The following is a 19,369-nucleotide window of genomic DNA, read 5'->3' as shown; positions in this document are numbered from 1 at the left end:
TGTTACAAAGAAGAGTTTAGCACATCGCCAAGACAGCCCTTCTGTTTATTCTAGGCAATTCTAGAGTGGAATTACTAGAATGGTAGAAAAGAACACTTTTAGGTTCTTGATATGTGCTGTCAGGTTGCTATCCAGAAAAGGTAGTCAATTTACAAACTCACCAGCCACGTTCCTCTTATTTAATAAAAGCTTCTCTGTTATTGAGACTCAATTTTTTTTTTTTTGGTTTAGTCCTTGACAATTTCATTTTAATTTTGCATTTCTTGGATGAGGTTGGAAATTTTTCTACATTTATGAACCACATGCAGTTCCTCTTCTGTGAACTATCTCTTGGGGTCTTCGTCCGGCATTCAGTCAGAGCCAAACTTCCTACTCACTTTCAACACTTGATTTAAGCATCTTGTCCTGGAGAAGTTCTCCTGATATCTCACACCCAACCCCAAGTTCAGACCTCATCTTCTAACTGGACTGTGTGTGCACATTTACTCCTGGGACTTCTAAACGCTATTGTAACTGTTTACATGACTGTCTGCCCTATTAAACAATGAAAAACTCATGGGCCAGGGCTGAGTCTTAGGTATTCTTTTCCTCAGCACCTAACCAATTGCCTGGCACAATGTATGTGCCAATTAAGACTTATTTAATGATCTAATGAATAAACGAAAAGAAATAAAAGATCATTGAAGAATGGACATCTAACTTAACTTGGATTTCATCATGATGGTATATCTAGACTTTGTATTAAACAGAAAGGATCACTAAGTCCCTGGATAAAGCTATGCAAACTTGTGTAGACTAATATAAATGCTAATAGAAGAGCATATAAAAATTCACACTATTAAACCACTGGAGAAAGAAATACAACTGGCAACTGTTTATTCAAAAAAAAAAAAAAAAAACTAAACCTCTTCCTTTCATTTAAAGAAACTTCCTCTGCAAAATATTATAAAATTATGTTTATTGATTCATGTGAGACCTTATCAAATTATCTTGACAGTTATTATAGCACACCTTCCAAAAGGAGAGCACAATAAAAGAGGCATCTCCTGGGGTGCCTGGGTGGCTCAGTCGGTTGAGCGACTGACTTCAGCTCAGGTCATGATTTCGCCGTCTGTGAGTTCGAGCCCTGCGTTGGGCTCTGTGCTGACAGCTCAGAGTCTGGAGCCTGCTTCTGATTCTGTGTCTCCCTCTCTCTCTGCCCCTCCCCCTGCTCATGCTCTGTCTCTCTCTGTCTCAGAAATAAATAAACATAAAAAAAATTAAAAAAAGAGGCATCTCCTCTGAAAATAAAACACACATGTATTTACCCATTAAATATACAAATGAAAGTTAAACTTGAGAACAAATGCATTTTTCATGAAGTCATCCTCTCAAATTACAACTTGTATATTCCTAATTTGGTCATTTCACAGTTCTGCTATACCAAAAACAAACAAACACACATATATATCCAGGTTAATACATCTCTGAGATAAACCAGAGATGAAAAATGGGGTTGCTGCTAAACTGGAAATAAGACAAACACTCTTGTCTTTGGAAGGGATGGCTGAGTGGGGATCTTGGGACTATTCAAATGTAGCCAGATTTCCAGCTCAGAGTCTCTGAGCGTGTTGGGGTACAAAAGGACCCTAGAGGTGACGAAACCTCTCTGACAGCCCCCAAGTGTTCTTTTACCAAAAGTGCAAGTTCTTACCTACAAGCTGGATTTAGAGGTTTTTGTTTGGCTTATTAGCTGCAACCATATTTCCCCCACATTTCCCTTTTGGCCATAGTGTTGCTAACCTTTGTAAACATTTAAACATACGATTAAAGTGCTCACTTGTGCTCCATCTGAGCCACATCCTGCTCCAGTTTTGAAAGCATAGCTCTCAGGGACCTCAATATGATCTTACAGTTCCCACAAAGAGCAAAATATGGCTGTTAATAGGTGGATGTTAAGGTTGTTGACATGATCCTCAATTGAGGTTAGGGGAGTCTTGGGTGGGCTTTTCTCTGTGCCAAATGCCCTGCTGCTTCACACAGCCAAACGCAGTGAACACGACTCTCTGGGAAGTCATATGTCACCATTTTTCAAAGAAACATAAATCCCTCCCGCAAAGAATCCATCAATATGATAAACATATAAAATGAAGTTTCCAAAAATTGAAACATTTTATAACCCACTCCCAAATTTCGATTCCTACTGACATCCCTACCTGAATACTAGACTTCAAAAGATAAAAACTAGTTTTTCTTCTCTAGGCTGGGGACCACAGTCACATCTTGCCTCATGTCTACTTATTTATGGACCACCTCTCCACATGAAGCAGTGAGCACCATTCCAGAGGGTGGCTGGCAAAGGCCTGTCCAAACCCTGACCTGGCTGTACTTCCCACCTCACTTCTCTGCAGAGCATCTATAATTCAGGCAATTAGGATACAAAATAAACAAATCAGGTTTCACCAGAAATGAATAGGATAAGAAATTTTAAGAACACACATCACATAATTGTAAATAATGGTGCTTCTACCGGAATCCAAATAAACACCCAGAAGTGTCATTATTCTCTCTAAAACATTAGGGACGCCACGCCCAAATGTTGGAACAATTAATATCCTCGCTTGAAGACTGTTAACGTTGGTTACACTACATGAAATTGTAGTTGCTGTTCATAACTCAAGATGAAAAAATCGACTGAACTGGTTCATGACTAGAGTGACCACGGATTGTTAAAGATGTTATCAAATACTTCTGAAAACACATTTAGATGTTTTGTTATGGGAGATAGCTTTTAAATTGTAAATTTTTTTTTTTTTTAAATCATGGTTCTTTGACAGAAGATGTGACATATTCCTCAGCTTACCAGAGACTGGATGGTAAAATACTGTCACAGACTGGACTCCATGTTAGTTCGGCACGAATTGCTATACCAATTTCTGTACATAAGAGGCCTTATGAAAATCTTGTGAAAAGACATCCGAAATACCGGTGTTCTGAAAATTATGAAAATCCAAGGGTCCACAATGGAGATTACAGATAGAAAACGCAAGGCTCGGAGGTCTTCCATTTCTTCAAAGGTGCCGTTTTCCTCATTGACCGCTTTAAATGCTCCATAGTAAGCACGATACTGTTTTAAAGAAAAACATCCCATTATGACACTGAAAGGCTGATGGTAGAAATAAATTCACTTACCTCACTTTAGAAACATTAATTTTTTAGGAACATGGCAACTTGGCTTGGAATATTCATTTTTGGTACAATTACAAGCAGCAAAGACCACTGCCACTGACAGGAATAAGTAAGGAGTTTGGAAGGTGCAAGGTCGACCTGAAGGCTCAGTGGAAGCGAGTGCTTCTGGGAGAGGCGTCTAAGTCCCTGAAGGCTGCTCTACTTGCTGTGATGCTGCAGGGCTGGGGTTTCCAGGACCCTGCCAGGCTGTACAGAGGAAGAGCTGACATGGGACAAATCCAGGCCACCAAATCTTTTACAAAGAGGGTCACCACGTTTCCATAAACACAGAGATTCTCTTTTCTCTGGTTTTCCTTTTTTTTCTTCTGCCTGCTTTCTGTCCTTTTATTAGCCCAGAATAAAGCCTCATTTGTGAAATGTTGCATGTTTGGAGACAACAATGAAAGAGAAACTTTTAATCAACAAGGAAACAGGAAATACTCCAGTGGGAAGATAGGAGGAGACTTACACAAGGACCTGTTCAACTCATGTGAATTACTTATTCTTAGGATAGATGCTTACCTTTCTGTGGTTGACATCCTCTTTTCAGACTAGGACACACACACACACACACACACACACACACACACACACAGAAATATAAGGCTACTTACTTGTGCCTGACCACTCATATTGTCTTGATCTTCCCCGAGGTTCTGACCTCCTTGGAGCCCTGCAAATTGTCCCATCCCATGGCTTTTCCTCCTGTTGAGCCACCATGGCCAACACTTCAGCCAGCACTACCATTGTCTCCCACTCTGCTGGAGGCCAGCCGTTATATTTCCTATGCCTACTGAGAGTCTAAATCCATAATAGGACAAAATGGACTCGAATGGGACAGAAAGCATGTAAACTCAACATTACTGGGAGGGGTTATGAATAATTGTCCAGCCCAGACCCATTCAGTGCAATCAAGGAATATGAGATGTGTCTTCCTGTAATTGCTTCCTTACTTTTTACTCTATTTTCTATAGAGCATTTCAGTGGGCTCAGACATTCCCATCTACTGCACTTAAGAAGATACACTTAGGGATGCCTGGGTGGCTCAGCTGACTGAGCATCAACTTTTGATTTTGGCTCAGGCCATGACCTCATGGTTTGTGGGTTTGAACGCTGAGTCAGGCCCTACTCTAACAGCATGGAGCCTGCTTGGGATTCTCTCTCTCTTTATCTCTCTCTGCCCCTCCGCTGTCCACATGTGTGCACTCTTCCTCTCTCTCAAATAAATCAACATTTTTTAAAAATAAAAAAGAAGTTACACTTATATCTGAATGCCCTCTCCCATCGTCACTAATAATACTAATAGTAATAATAATGGTTAGTGTCCATGTAGAGCACTGTTCTAGGCATTTCACTTTTAAAACTTCGTTTCATCCTCACAAAAATCCATTACAATCATTATCTCCATTTCAAAAATGTGAAAACTGAGCATTTTACTTTAAAACCTTTTGGATTTTACATGCCCAAATCCTAGCTCCTTTCAAGGTCCATCTCAAACATTAAGCCCTTCGGGAAGTCTCTTTCAGGGAGCGGCTAAGTCCATTAGCTTTAGAGTCTGACCATGAGGTTGGATGGAACCCTCACTTGGCTGCGTGAAATTAGGCAAGTTATTCCATTTTCTCACCTATACAATGGGGATAAGTGTACCTACCTTCCATGACTGTTTTGAAGTTTGAATAAGATGATATGAGTAAAACCTTTACAACAGGTCTTAGCACACAGTAAGAACTCAAAAATTTGCCAGTATTATTATCTTATCATTAGTAGCAATACCTTTTCTCCTCTAAACTCCCTTACGGCCCCAATCACTCCATCCCTCGTCCTGTATTATAGCTCATGTGGGCAGATGTGATATTTTTCTCATTTTATATCCCCACAGTGAATTACAGCACTGAATGTTGTTTGTACCAGAAACATGCTGAATTTGATAAATGGTCAACAGTAAGTTGATTTGAAAAGCAAATACTTTATGTAAGTCTGTTTTTACATTTGTTCCTTTCTCCTCAAAGTAGAGTACAGCAAAATATAATTTTAACTATGTCACAATACTTTATTAGTTGGGAGCTGAGTAACTAAATGAGATTTACATAACTAAAACAAACCATTTTACTTCTATGCAGTATTTGTCCATGTCCGTTCTATCGCATATTATTAGGTTAATCGTATTTTCAAGTCACTTGATTTATATTAGAAATGTATACCTGGATTTTTATTTTATTTTTATTTTTTGAGTTTACTAAAAATGTGACAAATGTATTCATTTATGACATATTAATTCTGAAGAGATATCAATTTAAACACAATTTAGACTTTCAAAACCTCTCTGTTGCTCAGTAATATTCTCTAGAACATACTTTATAAACTGCTTTTATTCTGGCCATAAAAGATGACCAGAATAATGAATAACCTCAGAATATAAACCCCTCATGTTTAAAGTAGTTCAATTTACAGTGAATTGGTATGAGAAGAGCTCCCTCTACTGGACTTAAGAGTCCAGGAAAAAAATGCTATGTTGCCAACTTGCTGGAGACGTAAGTAGCTGTACATCCCTGCTGAGGAGAGCTCTCTGGATTCTAATGCCCCTTCTATCCAGTTTATCCATCACAACACCCAGACCTCATCCTCTGCACTAGCCCCTTTAAATCCACTTTCAACTCTTTTCCCTGGACCCATGTTTTGCCCACCTCTAACAGCCTCCTTTGAAAGGAGCATCCTACCCATTCTGTTTGCCCACCAAAATGAAATACACACATGAGTTCTCTCAATACAGGCAGGATGTCCTCTATCACTTCTCTGACTCCATGGATTCTGATATATGCAATTATACAAGCTCGTCCTTATCTTTATCTGGCCTATAAACTTCTCAGCTATTATGGCTAATCTATCATTAGATCCCTTTTCCATCCATCCCTGCTCCCCTACCAACCTCCAATACATTGTGGGTCTCTAAGGTAAAATGAATTTTGATGAAAATATGTTACATGCATTAGAGAATGTGCTACAAACTTCTTCTAAAGCTCATCCCATAGTCTCTATATTTTCTTCCAAAAAAAAAAAGTTTTCAAAATGGAAATCTGAAAATTCAGTTTGGTTAAGTATCTTGCTCTAATGCAGCATTATAGCAAAATTAACTTAAAAAATCAAACCTCAATAAATTTTTCACTGGTTTAATGAAATATATTATTCGTGCTATGAGCAAGGTTTTTTTTTTTTTTCTCCCTTCACATATAGCCTTTATTTTTCCCAGTCACCAGGCCCATTCCTTAGGAGAGTGATTTTCAAAGTGTGGGGGTTTCCAATACCTGTTCAGTGTGTCTTCAGGGTATCATATCATTAAAAAGGTACAATATCATAAAAAAGATTTATTTGCCTTTTTCACTCCTAGGTGTACAGTAAGTTTTACCAAGGATACCCGACGTGTAATGACATCATCACTCCAATGGCTAATGGAATATATACTGTGTATTCTTGCGTTTGCTAGACCTTTCTTAGGTAGTTGATTATGGATATACACATACGTGCATTTTCAGAGAATGTTCTCAGTACTTCTGTGCTCCTAACATGCTTTTTCTTTCATTTTATCTTCTATAATCTCTAGAATTTTATTATCATTCATTATATCTTCGTGAAAGCCCCAAGTTTTCCTTCCACCAATGCAGAAACACAAGAAGTAAGTACATTTTGTTAACTTGTTTTGCAATAATATTTAAAATTTTTCTTATTTAAAATTCCTAATACGATAAATACTAATAGATATAATCTACAAAAATTAAAGTTCTTTGCATCCTTAATAATGTTTAAGAGTGAAAATGGGGTATTTAGACTAAAAAAAATGTTAGAAAACCACTGCATTAGAAAATAATGCTCAGGGGGAGGAGTTAAGATGGCAGAGTAGTAAGGGGACCGTGGGCTTGTCTCCTCCTGCAAACACAACTAGCTCAACATCAAACCATTCTGAACACCTAGGAAACAGATCTGAGGATTAACAGAACAATCTGCATAATTTGAGGGAGAGAACACAGCAGGGTACATGGTGTGGAGAGGTGAATCAGCAGAGAGGAGAGCCATGGTGCCGCAGAGGGGAGGCAGAAGTATTCAGAGAGAGGAGAAAGAGGGGGAGACAGAACAGCATATCGGGTTTGTGCAAGAAAGCACTCCCCCTGAAAGCAGCAGAGAGAAACAGTAAAAATATGGACAGGGGACTGCATAAGAAAACTGTCCCCCAGAACTACTGATGGCATTGGGGGCGGGGGAGGAGACGGTTTCAATACCACCAGTTTCTTATAAACAGCAGAGCACAGAGTCTGAGGTTTAGAGGTCAGCCACTGGTGGTGCTCTGGCAAGGAATGGGGGTAGAGCCATGGGCAGTGGGGTCCGAGGACCCTCTGGGTTGCTCAGTAAGAAATGGTTCCCTTGCGAACCCTCTTGCACTGTTGGCGGGAATGCAAACTGGTGCAGCAGCTCTGGAAAAGTGTGGAGATTCCTCAAAAAATTAAAAACAGACCTACCCTGTGACCCAGCAATAGCACTGCTAGGAATTTACCCAAGGGATACAGGACTACTGATGCATAGGGGCACTTGTACCCCAATGTTTATAGCAGCACTCTCAACAATAGCCAAATTATGGAAAGAGCCTAAATGTCCATCGACTGATGAATGGATAAAGAAATTGTGGTTTATATACACAATGGAGTACTACATGGCAATGAGAAAGAACGAAATATGGCCCTTTGTAGCAACATGGATGGAACTGGAGAGTGTGATGCTAAGTGAAATAAGCCATACAGAGAAAGACAGATACCATATGGTTTCACTCTTATGTGGATCTTGAGGAACTTAACAGAAACCCATGGGGGAGGGGAAGGAAAAAAATAAAAGAGGTTAGAGAGGGAGAGAGCCAAAGCATAAGAGACTCTTAAAAACTGAGAACAAACTGAGGGTTGATGGTGGGTGGGAGGGAGGGGAGGGTGGGTGATGGGTATTGAGGAGGGCACCTTTTGGGATGAGCACTGGGTGTTGTATGGAAACCAATTTGACAACAAACTTCATATATTAAAAAAAAATAAATTAAATAAATAAATACATAAATACATAAATAAGTAAGTAAGTAAGTAAATAAATAAATAAATAAATAAATAAATAAATAAATAAAAAGAAATGGTTTCCTTGCTTGGAGTGCATTTGGTAGAGGTGATACAGCCTCTCTGAAGGTAAAAGACCCGGCAGGCACCATATCAAGCTGCCAGGTTCAACTATAAAGGAACAAAGATAAGGACTGAGGGCAGCAAACCCTGGCATTGAGCTGCTGCCGCTGCTGGTGGCCTGTTTCCTGGGACAAGTCTGCCCTGGCTGCAGCGTGGCAAGACCCTCCCCCAGAAGAACCGCACAAATCCCTTCCACCCACTTACTCTGCTGATCATAGACTGCTACAAAGTTTCAGCCTTAGGGGAAACTGGATTTAGCTTCATCTGGGTTTTGTTTGTTTGTTCTTTTTGTTGTTGTTGCTTCTGTTTTTGTTGATTTTCTTTTATTTGTTTCTTGGATGCAGGAAGAGCAAAATTTTTATTTTATTTTATTATTTATTATTTTTAAATTTTTTTTCTCTTTTCTCTTTTTTTTCTATCAAGCTTCTCTTAACAAGCACACCAAAACACATCTAGGATCTAGCTTTCTTTATTTGTTTTTAAATTTTAAAATTTTTATTTCACTCTATTATTGTTTTTCTTTCCTCCAAAATGACAAGACAGAGGAATTCACCTCAAAAGAAAAAACAGGAAGAAATGACGGCCAGGGATTTAATCAATGCAGATATAAGTAAGATGTCTGAACTAGAATTTAAAATGATTATAACTATAACTAGGAAGAATTTAAGATTATAACTATAACTATAAGAATTTAAAATGATTATAACTATAACTAGGCTTGAAAAAACCAGAGAAGACACCAGAAAGTCCCTTTCTTCAAAGATAAAAGAACTAAAATCTAGTCAGGCTGAAATTAAAAATGCTATAACTGAGATGTAAACCCAAGTGGAGGTCATAAAAATGAGGATGGACAAGGCAGAGGAGTGAATTAATGATACAGAAGATAAAATTATAGAAAAAAATGAAGCTGAAAAGAAGAGGAAATCAAAGATCAGGGATCCCAAAGGCAGTCTTAGGAAACTCAATGCTTTATTAAAACGTAACAATATTTATATCATAGGAGTCCCAGAAGACAGAGAGAAAAAAGGGCAGGAGGTTTATGTGAGCAAATTATAGCTGAAATTTTCCCTAGTCTGGGAAATGACACAGACATCAAAATCCAAGAAACATAGAGGCTCCCATTACATTCAATAAAAGCTGGCCATTGACAAGATATACCATAGCCAAATTCACAAAATACACAGACAAGGAAAGAATCCTGAAAGCAGCAAGGGGGAAAAAAGTCCATAACTTACAAGGGAAGAAAGATAAGGTTTGCAGCAGATCTCTCCGAAAAAACTTGACAGGCCAGAAAGGAGTGGCAAGATACAGTCAATGTGTTGAATCAGAAAAATATGCAGCCAAAAATACTCTATCCAGCAAGGCTGTCATTCAAAATAGGAGAGATAAAGAATCTCTCAGGCAAACAAAAACTAAAGGAGTTTATGACCACTAAACCAGCCCTCCAAGAAATTTTACACGGGACTCTGGGGAAAAAAGGACCAAAATGAACAAAGACTATAAAGGACCAGAGAGCATCACTGGTAACAACACAATGACACTAAACTCAACATCTTTCAACAATCATTCTGAATGTAACTGGACTAAATGCTCCAAACAAAAGACACAGAGTATCAGAATGGGTAAAAAAAAAAAAACCCAAAAAAACAACAAAAAAAAACCCCCACAAGATCCATCTATATGCTACCTACAAGAGATTCATTTTAGACCTAAAGACACCTGCAGATTGAAAGTGAGGGGATGGAGAACCATCTATCATGCTAACGGATGTCAAAAGAAAGCCAGAGTAGCCATACTTATATCAGACAAATTAGGTTTTAAACCAAAGACAATAACAAGAGATGAAGAAGGACATTATATAATAATTAAGGGATCTATCTATCAAAATCAAACAATTGTAAATACGTATGCCCCCAACTTGAGAGTACTCAAATACATAAACCAATTAATAACAAACACAAAGAAAATCATTGATGATCATACAATAATAGTAGGGGACCTTAACACCCCACTTATAACAATAGACACATCATCTAAGCAGAAAATCAACAAGGAAACAATGGCTTTTAATGACACGAATGGACTTAACAGATATACTTAGAACATTTCATTCTAAAGCAGAATACACATTTTTCTTGAGTGCACATGGAACATTCTCCAGATAGATCACATACTGGGTCACAAATAAGCCTTCAATAAGTAAAAAGAGATTGAGATCATGCCATGTATATTTTCAGATCACAACGTTATGAAACTTGAAGTCAACCACAAGAAAAAATTTGGAAAGTCCTCAAATACCTGGAGGTTAAAGAACACCCTACTAAAGAATGAATGAGTCAACCAGGAAATTAAGGAAGAAATTAAAAATACATGGAAGTAACTGAAAATGAAAACACGACAGTCCAAACCCTTTGGGATTCAGCAAGGCAATCCTAAGAGGAAAGTACATTGCAATTCAGGGCTATCTCAAGAAGCAAGAAAGGCCCCAAATAAACAACCTAACCTTACACCTAAAGGAGATAGAAAAGGAGCAGCAAATAAAGCCTAAAGCCAGCAGAAGAAGGGAAATAACAAAGATTAGAGCAGAAACGATATAGAAACAAACAACAACAACGAAAACCAGTAGAACAGATCAGTGAAACTAAGAGAAGGTTCTTTGAAAGAATTAACAAAATTGATAAATCCCTAGCCAGACTTATCAGAAAGAAAAGAGAAAGGACCCAAATAGATAAAATCATGAATGAAAGAGGAGAGATCACAACCAAAACCAAGATATACAAACAAGCGTAAGAGAATTCTATGACAACAAACTGGGCAATCTGGAAGAAATGGACAAATTCCTAGAAACTCACAAACTACCAAAACTGAAACAGAAAGAAATAGAAAATTTGAACAGACCCATAACTGGCAAAGAAACTGAATCAGTATTCAAAAATCTCCCTACAAACAAGAGTCCGGGGCCAAATGGCTTCCCAGGGGAATTCTATCCGACATTTAAAGAAGGGTTAACATCTATTCTTCTTAAACTGTTCCAAAAAACAGAAATAGAAGTAAAACTTCCAAACTTATTCTACTGGGCCAGCATTACCTTGATTCTAAAACCAGACAAAGGCCCCACTAAAAAGGAGAATTACAGGCCAATCTCCCCAATGAACATGGATGCAAAAATTCTCAACCAAAACAATAAAATACCCAGGAATAAACCTAACAAAAGAGGCAAAAGATCTATACCCTGAAAACTATAGAACACTTATGAAAGAAATTGGAGAGGACACAAAAAAATGGAAAAGCATTCCATGCTCATGGATTGGAAGAACAAACATTATTAAAATGTCTATATGACCCAATGCAATATACACATACAATGAAATCCCTATCAAAATGCTACCAGCATTTTTCACAGAGCTAGAACAAACAATCCTAAAATTTGTATGGAACCACAAAAGACCCCAAATAGCCAAAGCAGTCCTGAAAAAGAAAAACAAAACTGGAGGCATTACGACTCCAGATATATTACAAAGCTGTAGTCATGAAGACAGTATGGTACTGACACAAAAACAGACACATAGAACAATGGAACAGAACAGAAAACCCCAAAATGGACCCACAACTATATGGTCAACTCATCTTCAAGAGAGCAGGAAAGAATATCCAATGGAAAAAGTCTCTTCAACAAATGGTGCTGGAAAACTGGATGGCAACATGCAGAAGAATGAAACTAGACCACTTTCTTATACCATGCACAAAAATAAATTCAAAATGGATGAAAGACCTAAATGTGAGGAAGCAACAAAATTCTAGAGGAGAACACAGGCAGCAACTTCTTTGACCTCAGCTAGAGCAACTTCTTACTTGACATGTCTCCAAAGGTAAGGGAAATAAAAGCAAAAATGAACTAGTGGGACCTCATCAAGATAAAAAGCTTCTCCACAGCAAAGGAAACAATCAACAAAACTAAAAGGCAACCATCGGAATGGGAGAAGATATCTGCAAATGACATATGGGATAAAGGGTTAGTATCAAAAATCTATAAAGAATTTACCAAACTCAACACCTGTCTGCATTGAATATATTTGGAACTTTACAAATTTTTAAATAAAATAATTTTATTTTCTTTTCTTATTTCTTTTTAGTGAGAGAGAGCATGAGAGAATGCAAGCACATGAGTGGGGTGGGGGAGGGGGATGGGCAGAGGGAGAGGGAGAGAGAAAGAATCCCAAGCAGGCTCTGTGCTGTCAGTGCAGAGCCCAATGCAGGGCTTGATTTCACAAACCTTAAAATCCTGACCTGAACTGGAATCAAGAGCCATGGGCTTAACCAACTAAGCCACCCAGGAGCCCAGGGAGAGAGAGAATCAATCTTAGGCAAGCTCCACACCCAGTCCAGAGCCCCAACACAGGGTTTGATCTCACGACCTTGAGATCATGACCTGAGCCAAAATCAAGAGTTGGACGCTTCACCAACTGAGCCACCCAGGCATCCCTAAAATCATTTTCAAATCCATTATTTCCTTCCATCCTCACAATCCCGTATAAGTTATTCAGTTCCCCTGAGAGACATGTCCAAATGCAATGCTCTTGTGTATTATGCTGTATTATGTTCTTTTCGACATTATTGTTACTAAAACATTCAAAACGAGGACATAACATCCATGCATTTGGCTATTGTCTGCTTTTTCACAGCGCAGGTAAGTAAGGCTATTACTTTAGAGCAGGAGTCTGTGAACTTTCTCTGTAAAGGGTCCAACAGTAAATATTTTACATTTTACAGGTCAAGAGGCAAATAGTGAGTATTTGGTAGGTACTTATATAACAAGAAAACACATTTCCACAATTTTCACTGATGAAATTAAAAATGTATAATAATTAAGTACATTTTTGGGGTAACTGATGTCTACTATTGAGAAAAATGAAAGTCTTTTTTTTCTTGGAACAGTATTTGAGTTAATTGGGGTTTAGAGTTCCTGCATACTATCATCAAATTGATTTGTAAAATCAGTTCATTTGTAAAAACTATTCTTAATTCCCCAGCTGTGCAAAAACAGTGGGCAGGATGGATCTGGACTGTGGGCTGTGATTTGCCAACTCCTGTTTTAGAGTATTGTTCTCCAGATGATATCCCTGGATCAGCCGCTTTCACCTCACCCGAGAACTTGTTAAGAATAAGAATTCTTCAGGCGCCTGGGGGGCTCATTTGGTTGAAAGTGGGACTCTTGGTTTCAGCTCAGGTCATGATCTCATGGTTTGTGGGATACAGCCCTGCGTTAGGCTCTGCACTGACAGTGTGAAGCCTGCTTGGGATTCTCTCTCTCTCCCTCCACTGCACTCTCTCATTCCCTCTCTCAAAAATAAATAAGTAAAAAAATAAATAAGAATTCTTCAAAAACATCTGAATTAGAAACAATGGGGGATAGGGCCCAGGCATCTGTGGGTTGTTTTTTTTTTTTTCCTTAGGTTTATTTTTGAGAGAGAGAGAGAGCAAGTGGGGGAGGGGCAGAGTGAGAGAGAGAGGGAGGGAGACAGAATCCCAAGCAGGTTCCACGCTGTTAGCACAGGGCCTGACATGGAGCTTGAACCCACAAACTGAGATCACGACACCCAAAATCAAGAGTCCAAGGCTCAACTGACTGAGCCACCCAGGCGCCCTGCCATCTATGATTTTAAAAGCTCTGTTGGTGACTTTGAGCCAGCCAATGTTTCAGAACCACTGTTACATATCTATGCCTATACCTGATCTCCTTCTATATAGATGTATTTATTTCTTTTGGGGAATTCTGAGCTTAACCGTGCATGATGATGCCACAGACAACTCTTTTCCCACACGTTATGGCCTTCATTTAAAAAAAATTACATTATATTCCACCTTCCTCCAATCTTAAAAATAACATCCAAAATTGCTACATTGCTACCTACTCACAGACGTCTCAGCCTTCAAAGGCATTGTTGGCAATGAATTTACTTAAATGTATATCATGTTGAACAAGGACACTGAGGATGGGGGAAAGGGAGAGGAGCAACCCTGAAAAAGTTCTCTCAACCTCGGTTGCTCCTAAAATGTCTTAGCCGGGATCCCAGGAGGAAACACCTTCACAGCTACCAGGTACTCCTATCGCCACCACCACCCCCATTAGTAAACAGAAACCGGAGATAATGGCTTTCCCGTCACCTCGCCTGCCAAGATAAAAACAAAACCTGTCAAGGCAGGTTGTCCAAACGACAGGCTGAACCTCGAGTACACACCTGCCCGTCCAAACAGCCCCTCTGCCTCTATGGCCACCCGCCCCCCCCCCCACCGGGAACAGCAGTTGCCACTCCTCAAAGATTACTTGAGAATTTTTAAAAACTAAATCTATCTTTAGTCTCTCATCTCTGCAAATCACTCTGGCAGGTTCTGGCAGGATTACACCTTCCCTTAGTCTTTCCACGCCAACACCTGGGGAAAAACTCCCAGGTGCATTCGCCCATTTCTGACGCCACTAAAATTATGGGCGGGTCTACGAAATAAAACATTACCTAGCCCTCTGGAAAGAGGAACCAAATTCTGCTCCTCAAATGCTGAGGTGCTAAAATAGCCCCGAGATCCTCCCAGAGGGAAGGAGAGAGGAGAGGGTACTGCTAACTGGAGAGGTTCTGCGGAGCTAGGGAGACACTTTCAGACTCCGTCTTTGCCTTCCTTTCTTTGTTTCCGCCTCTTCTGGCTCAACAAATTCGGTTCTGTGTCCTCGGGGCTGTGGAGGGGACCCGATCTGGGGAGCGCACCAACAAACCCTCGGGGCCCAGGGCGCAACTCCTGCGCGGCGTCCAACGCACTCCACCCTTCGGTCCCGCAACCGCAGCCTCAGCGCGCAGCGACTCACTATTAAAGGCAGGGAGCACAGAGTGAAGAGCACCGTCATGAGGGCCAGCAACAGCAGGTGGTCCAGTTCCTCCAGGGGCTTCACAGCCGCCTCCTTCTCGCCGGCGCCCGGCTCCGCGCGGTCCCTGGTGCCGGAGCGCGGGCGCCGCCGCAGCCGCCGGTGCATCTCGTAGAGGTTGCGCATGGCGCTCAGGTTGCACAGCACGATGGCGAGGACCAGCAGGGCCATAAGGCTGGCGTAGAGCACTGAGTAGCGCAGCACCGACGGCGAGCGCTCCTCGTGCACCATCTGGATGAAGCACCAGGTGCCGGGGCAGTACTGCACGAACTTCCCGATGCCCGCGAAGGGCAGCGCGCAGAAAGCCAGGCAGAAGGCGCCCACGACGGGCGCCACCAGCGCGCCGCGGCGCAGGGTGATGTGCCGTCGGTAGAAGAAGGGGTGCCCCAGGGAGAGCCAGCACTCCAGGGCCATGGCCAGGAGCTGCAGCGTGGAGGCGAGCCCAAAGAAAGACATGAAAAAGGCGAAGGTTTGGCACAGCGAGCTGTCCGACGCGGGCGCCAGTCCCCACAGGCTCCGGTTCTGCGCGTAGGCGGCCAGCACGAAGGGGCTCACGAGGCATTTGCCCAGCAAGTCTGTGACCGTCAGGCCGCACACCAGCACGTAGAAGACCGAGGGCGGCGTGCGCGGCGGGCAAGACCCCAGCCCCGAGCGAGCCAGCAGCCCCAGCGCCAGCAGGTTGCCCAGGAGGCCCGCGCTGAAAAGCACCCCGCCCATGGTCGCCGAGTAGCCCTTCTCCACGGAGGTGATGTTGTAGCAGCGGTAGAGCGGCTGCCGCATGGCTGGTGGCGCGGCGGACAGGCGGGGCTGCGGCAGGGCCAGGGCCCAGGTGTCCGCGGGCGGGAACCCCCGGCGGCTCCGCGCGCGCGCACGGCCCCGACCAACAGGCTGCGCCGCCGAGGAAGCTCCGCGGGCGGAGGGGTGTTCCCTACTGCCGGCACCTCCTATGTAAACTCTCTGGTCACACCCCGCCCCTCGGGGCGGGCCGCGGGGCCGCGTGCGCACCCCGCGCAGGCATTGTGGAACCCGCAGCAGCCGCGCAGAGGTGGCTGCCCTGACGTCCTGAGGAGAGATAAGCCCTTCGTGCCCAGAGTTGGAAAGAAAGAAGTCCCAGCGTCCAAGGCCGGTCTTTCCGACGAGGCGAGAGAGCTGCTGAAGTGGAGGGAGATTAAGTAACAGCCAAAAGGGAGGAGAGGGGCGAGGGGCGTGAGGAGGAGATGGTGGCGGGACTCTGGTGGTGCCCAAGACGAACTCTGAGATGAGCGTGGAGGGGAGGCTGAGAAAGGGCCACTACTAGTTGTTGAATTAGTGGGTTAAGTAGGAGTAAGGGTAACTTACATTTGCATAATACTTAAGCCTTAGCTCGCATTGTTTTCCAGGTCTGTGCAATGTGAACAGTGATCTTCACTGCACTGGTGAGGAAACTGAGACCTTGGATGGTTAAGTGCTCTGTATCCAAGGTTACAGAGCCAGGAAATGGCAGAACTGGACCTGAAACGCAGATCTTCTATTTATAGAGTCCATCCATCTGTCTTGCTTCATTGCCTTCTCCTCTTGAGAGGTTGGCTAGATATCAGGGAAGTAGATCCAGAAAAAAACAAGAAGAGATGCTGGCCCTGGGTACCATGACTCACAGTGGTTGTGTAGACGGTAGGAGGAGTATGGTTAAAACCAATGATGCTGTTCTCATACAGACCTGAGTTTGAGTCCTGATTCTGCTACTCACTGCCTTTGTGACCCTGAGAGCCTTGCTTAACTTCTCTAGAAGTAACACCTTGCCAGCATGCTTGGCTCTTTTGAGGCACAGGGACAACATCTGTAAAGTGCAGATACCTAAGTAGTGATCAGTGCAATGCAGTTGTCAGGATTTTCACCTGCTTGGGGAAGGCTGTTTTAGTAGCTGATATTTAACTGCAGTTTTTAGCCTGGGTTTTGAAACCAGGAACCAGTAGGCTTTGTTTAGAGCTTTCTCACTCTGGTTTGTGACTACCAGAAAACATTTCTCTTCTGGCCTTTGACTTGGCTGTATCAGTAGAGGCAAGGGAATTCATTGTGATACATGTGATTTCTTTCTTATTTAGCCCTTGATAAACTGGGTGAACAACTGGCTTTGAGTGTGGAATTTGAGTAGGATTACTGGGACCATATTATGCAAGCAAGTAGAGATTATGGCTTGGCTTAAAGAAGCTCATTCTTAGGCTCAGTGCCTGTTTTGATGCTGGACTCAGGGAAAGAGCAAGACTCTTGAGCTTTCAATGTGAAAGCCTTAAGGGTGGCTAGAGAGGTCACCCCGAGACTGAAAGTGTGGCCGGTAATTCGGGCTGTGGGGTGGAGATGAAGAGTCCATGCTTTGGAATTGGATAGTTTTGGAATTGGATAGCTGTGGCACTGGGTTAGTTTACTCTATCACCCTAAGTAAATCTCCTTGTAAATAGAATATGGGATTTATGCTGCCCTCTAGGGTGGTTGTGAAGTTGCAAAAGCCCAAAGTGTTTGGCAGAGAGTAATAATAACAACGTTTATGGGACCTTATACATGTTAGGCACTCTTGAATCTGTTCTCATCTGTTGACTCACTTAATAGAAGGCCTTCCACAGGGTGAGTTCCCTGGCTTCCACCTTCTCCCATTCATCCCCACCTCCAGCTCTTGATGAAGAGTGATGGGTTTAGAAGAGTCTCACTTGAGTTGATGACGTGGAGAAGAAGGAGCATGCTCTAAAACCAAGAGCAAAATCTGATGACATCTGAAGTCTCCTTTCCAGACAGAAAGCCAGACAGACACACATACACACAAACACACACACTCACAATTTACACTAATTGCACATGTTACCAGTTTCCTGAAATCCCACGGTGGTGCCCAGAGGAGGCCTAGCTTAAGAACCCTCCTCTAAGGACATTGACCAGGGGGTTCTCTGAAGCATACCTACTCCAGTTCTTTGAAGCCTTATTCTTCCGTTGCAGCTGCCTCCACCTCTGTGCTCCTTCCAAGATTAGTGCACAGGGAGAAAAGAGCCCAAAAGTGTAAGCAGCTTTTACAAAGAACTCCAAAGAGTGACTGAAGAGAGAGCTGAAGATCCTTGACAGTGTTTACATGTCATGCCTCAAAGGTTGATGGCCTTACACGGGTGCAATTCAGGAAACCGCATGTTTCCTCCTGGCTAATGTAGCTGGCCTTTACCATGGGTTTCCGGCTGTTTTCCTGCTCGCTTTGCTCTTGTTCACTCTGCTCAGTTTTCAGGCTTCACTTTGGAGTCTTCTAAGAAGTCTGATTTCACACATTTACTGTTCAGCCAGGAAAAGTATCATTTGTTCATGCATCGTGTATTTTTTGAGCACTTGCTTTGGTTCCAAGGATGGGGGCAAGGTATGTGGGCACTGAGCCACGCATAGCAAATAAAGGAAGGCAAATGTCATGTCCTGTGACTTTTACATGGTTACAAACTTTTATATCAGTTTTCACAGTACTAAGGCTAATTTTTTTTTTTTGGTAGGAGGAACACTTTTTTTAAAAATTATTTTTGATAGAGACAGAGCACAAGTGGGGGAGGAGCAGAGAGAGAAGGAGACACAGAATCCGAAGCAGGCTCCAGGCTCCGAGCTGTCAGCACAGAGCCCGACGTGGGGCTCGAACTCACAAACTGCGAGATCACGACCTGAGCCGAAGTTGGATGCTTAGGAGCCACCCAGGCGCCCCAAGTAGGAGGGACACTTTTAATGAAAATATCTTAGGCCTACTTATGTAGGAAATTATCTTCATTATCTGCAGAGCTGTATTAGGAGACTTAATTGGCTTATAAAACAAATTTGGAAAAGTATACATGGCATAATGTGAACAGACAAATCTGAATATATAATTATGATTTTGTAATTGTAAAAACCATATATCCTCATGGACAAGGCCTAGACATTAACATAAGCAAATGAAACATTGACTTAGACTTGAGAAGGGTGGTGGAAAAACTTTCTTTTGGGTTTCCAATTTTTTTTTTTTTTTTTTTGGTAGGAGGAACACTTTTTTTTTTTTAATTTGTTTTTGATACAG

General features: G+C 42.0%; 1 protein-coding gene across 2 annotated transcripts in view; it reads right to left on the bottom strand.

The window, feature by feature from the left end:
* Positions 1 to 16,218, bottom strand: part of PTGDR (prostaglandin D2 receptor) — a 60,407-nt gene extending 44,189 nt beyond the window's left edge. The window contains exons 1-3 of one of the 2 annotated variants that reach the window (XM_030319101.1): positions 15,268 to 16,218; positions 2,843 to 3,106; positions 1,204 to 1,228 (exon numbers count right to left, since the gene is read on the bottom strand). In XM_030319101.1, the coding sequence (XP_030174961.1) occupies positions 2,867 to 3,106; positions 15,268 to 16,104 (1,077 nt within the window). In that variant the 5' untranslated portion in view covers positions 16,105 to 16,218 and the 3' untranslated portion in view covers positions 1,204 to 1,228; positions 2,843 to 2,866. Of the gene's footprint in view, positions 1 to 1,203; positions 1,229 to 2,842; positions 3,107 to 15,267 lie in introns of those variants that run through there. The other variant, XM_030319100.1, reaches the window with a different exon arrangement.
* Positions 16,219 to 19,369: the final 3,151 nt, after the last annotated feature.

The sequence above is a fragment of the Lynx canadensis genome, chromosome B3 (assembly GCF_007474595.2).
Source record: "Lynx canadensis isolate LIC74 chromosome B3, mLynCan4.pri.v2, whole genome shotgun sequence".
Taxonomy (NCBI): domain Eukaryota; kingdom Metazoa; phylum Chordata; class Mammalia; order Carnivora; family Felidae; genus Lynx; species Lynx canadensis.
Note: the sequence above shows the minus strand (reverse complement) of the source record. Positions and strands in the feature narration are given on the sequence as shown.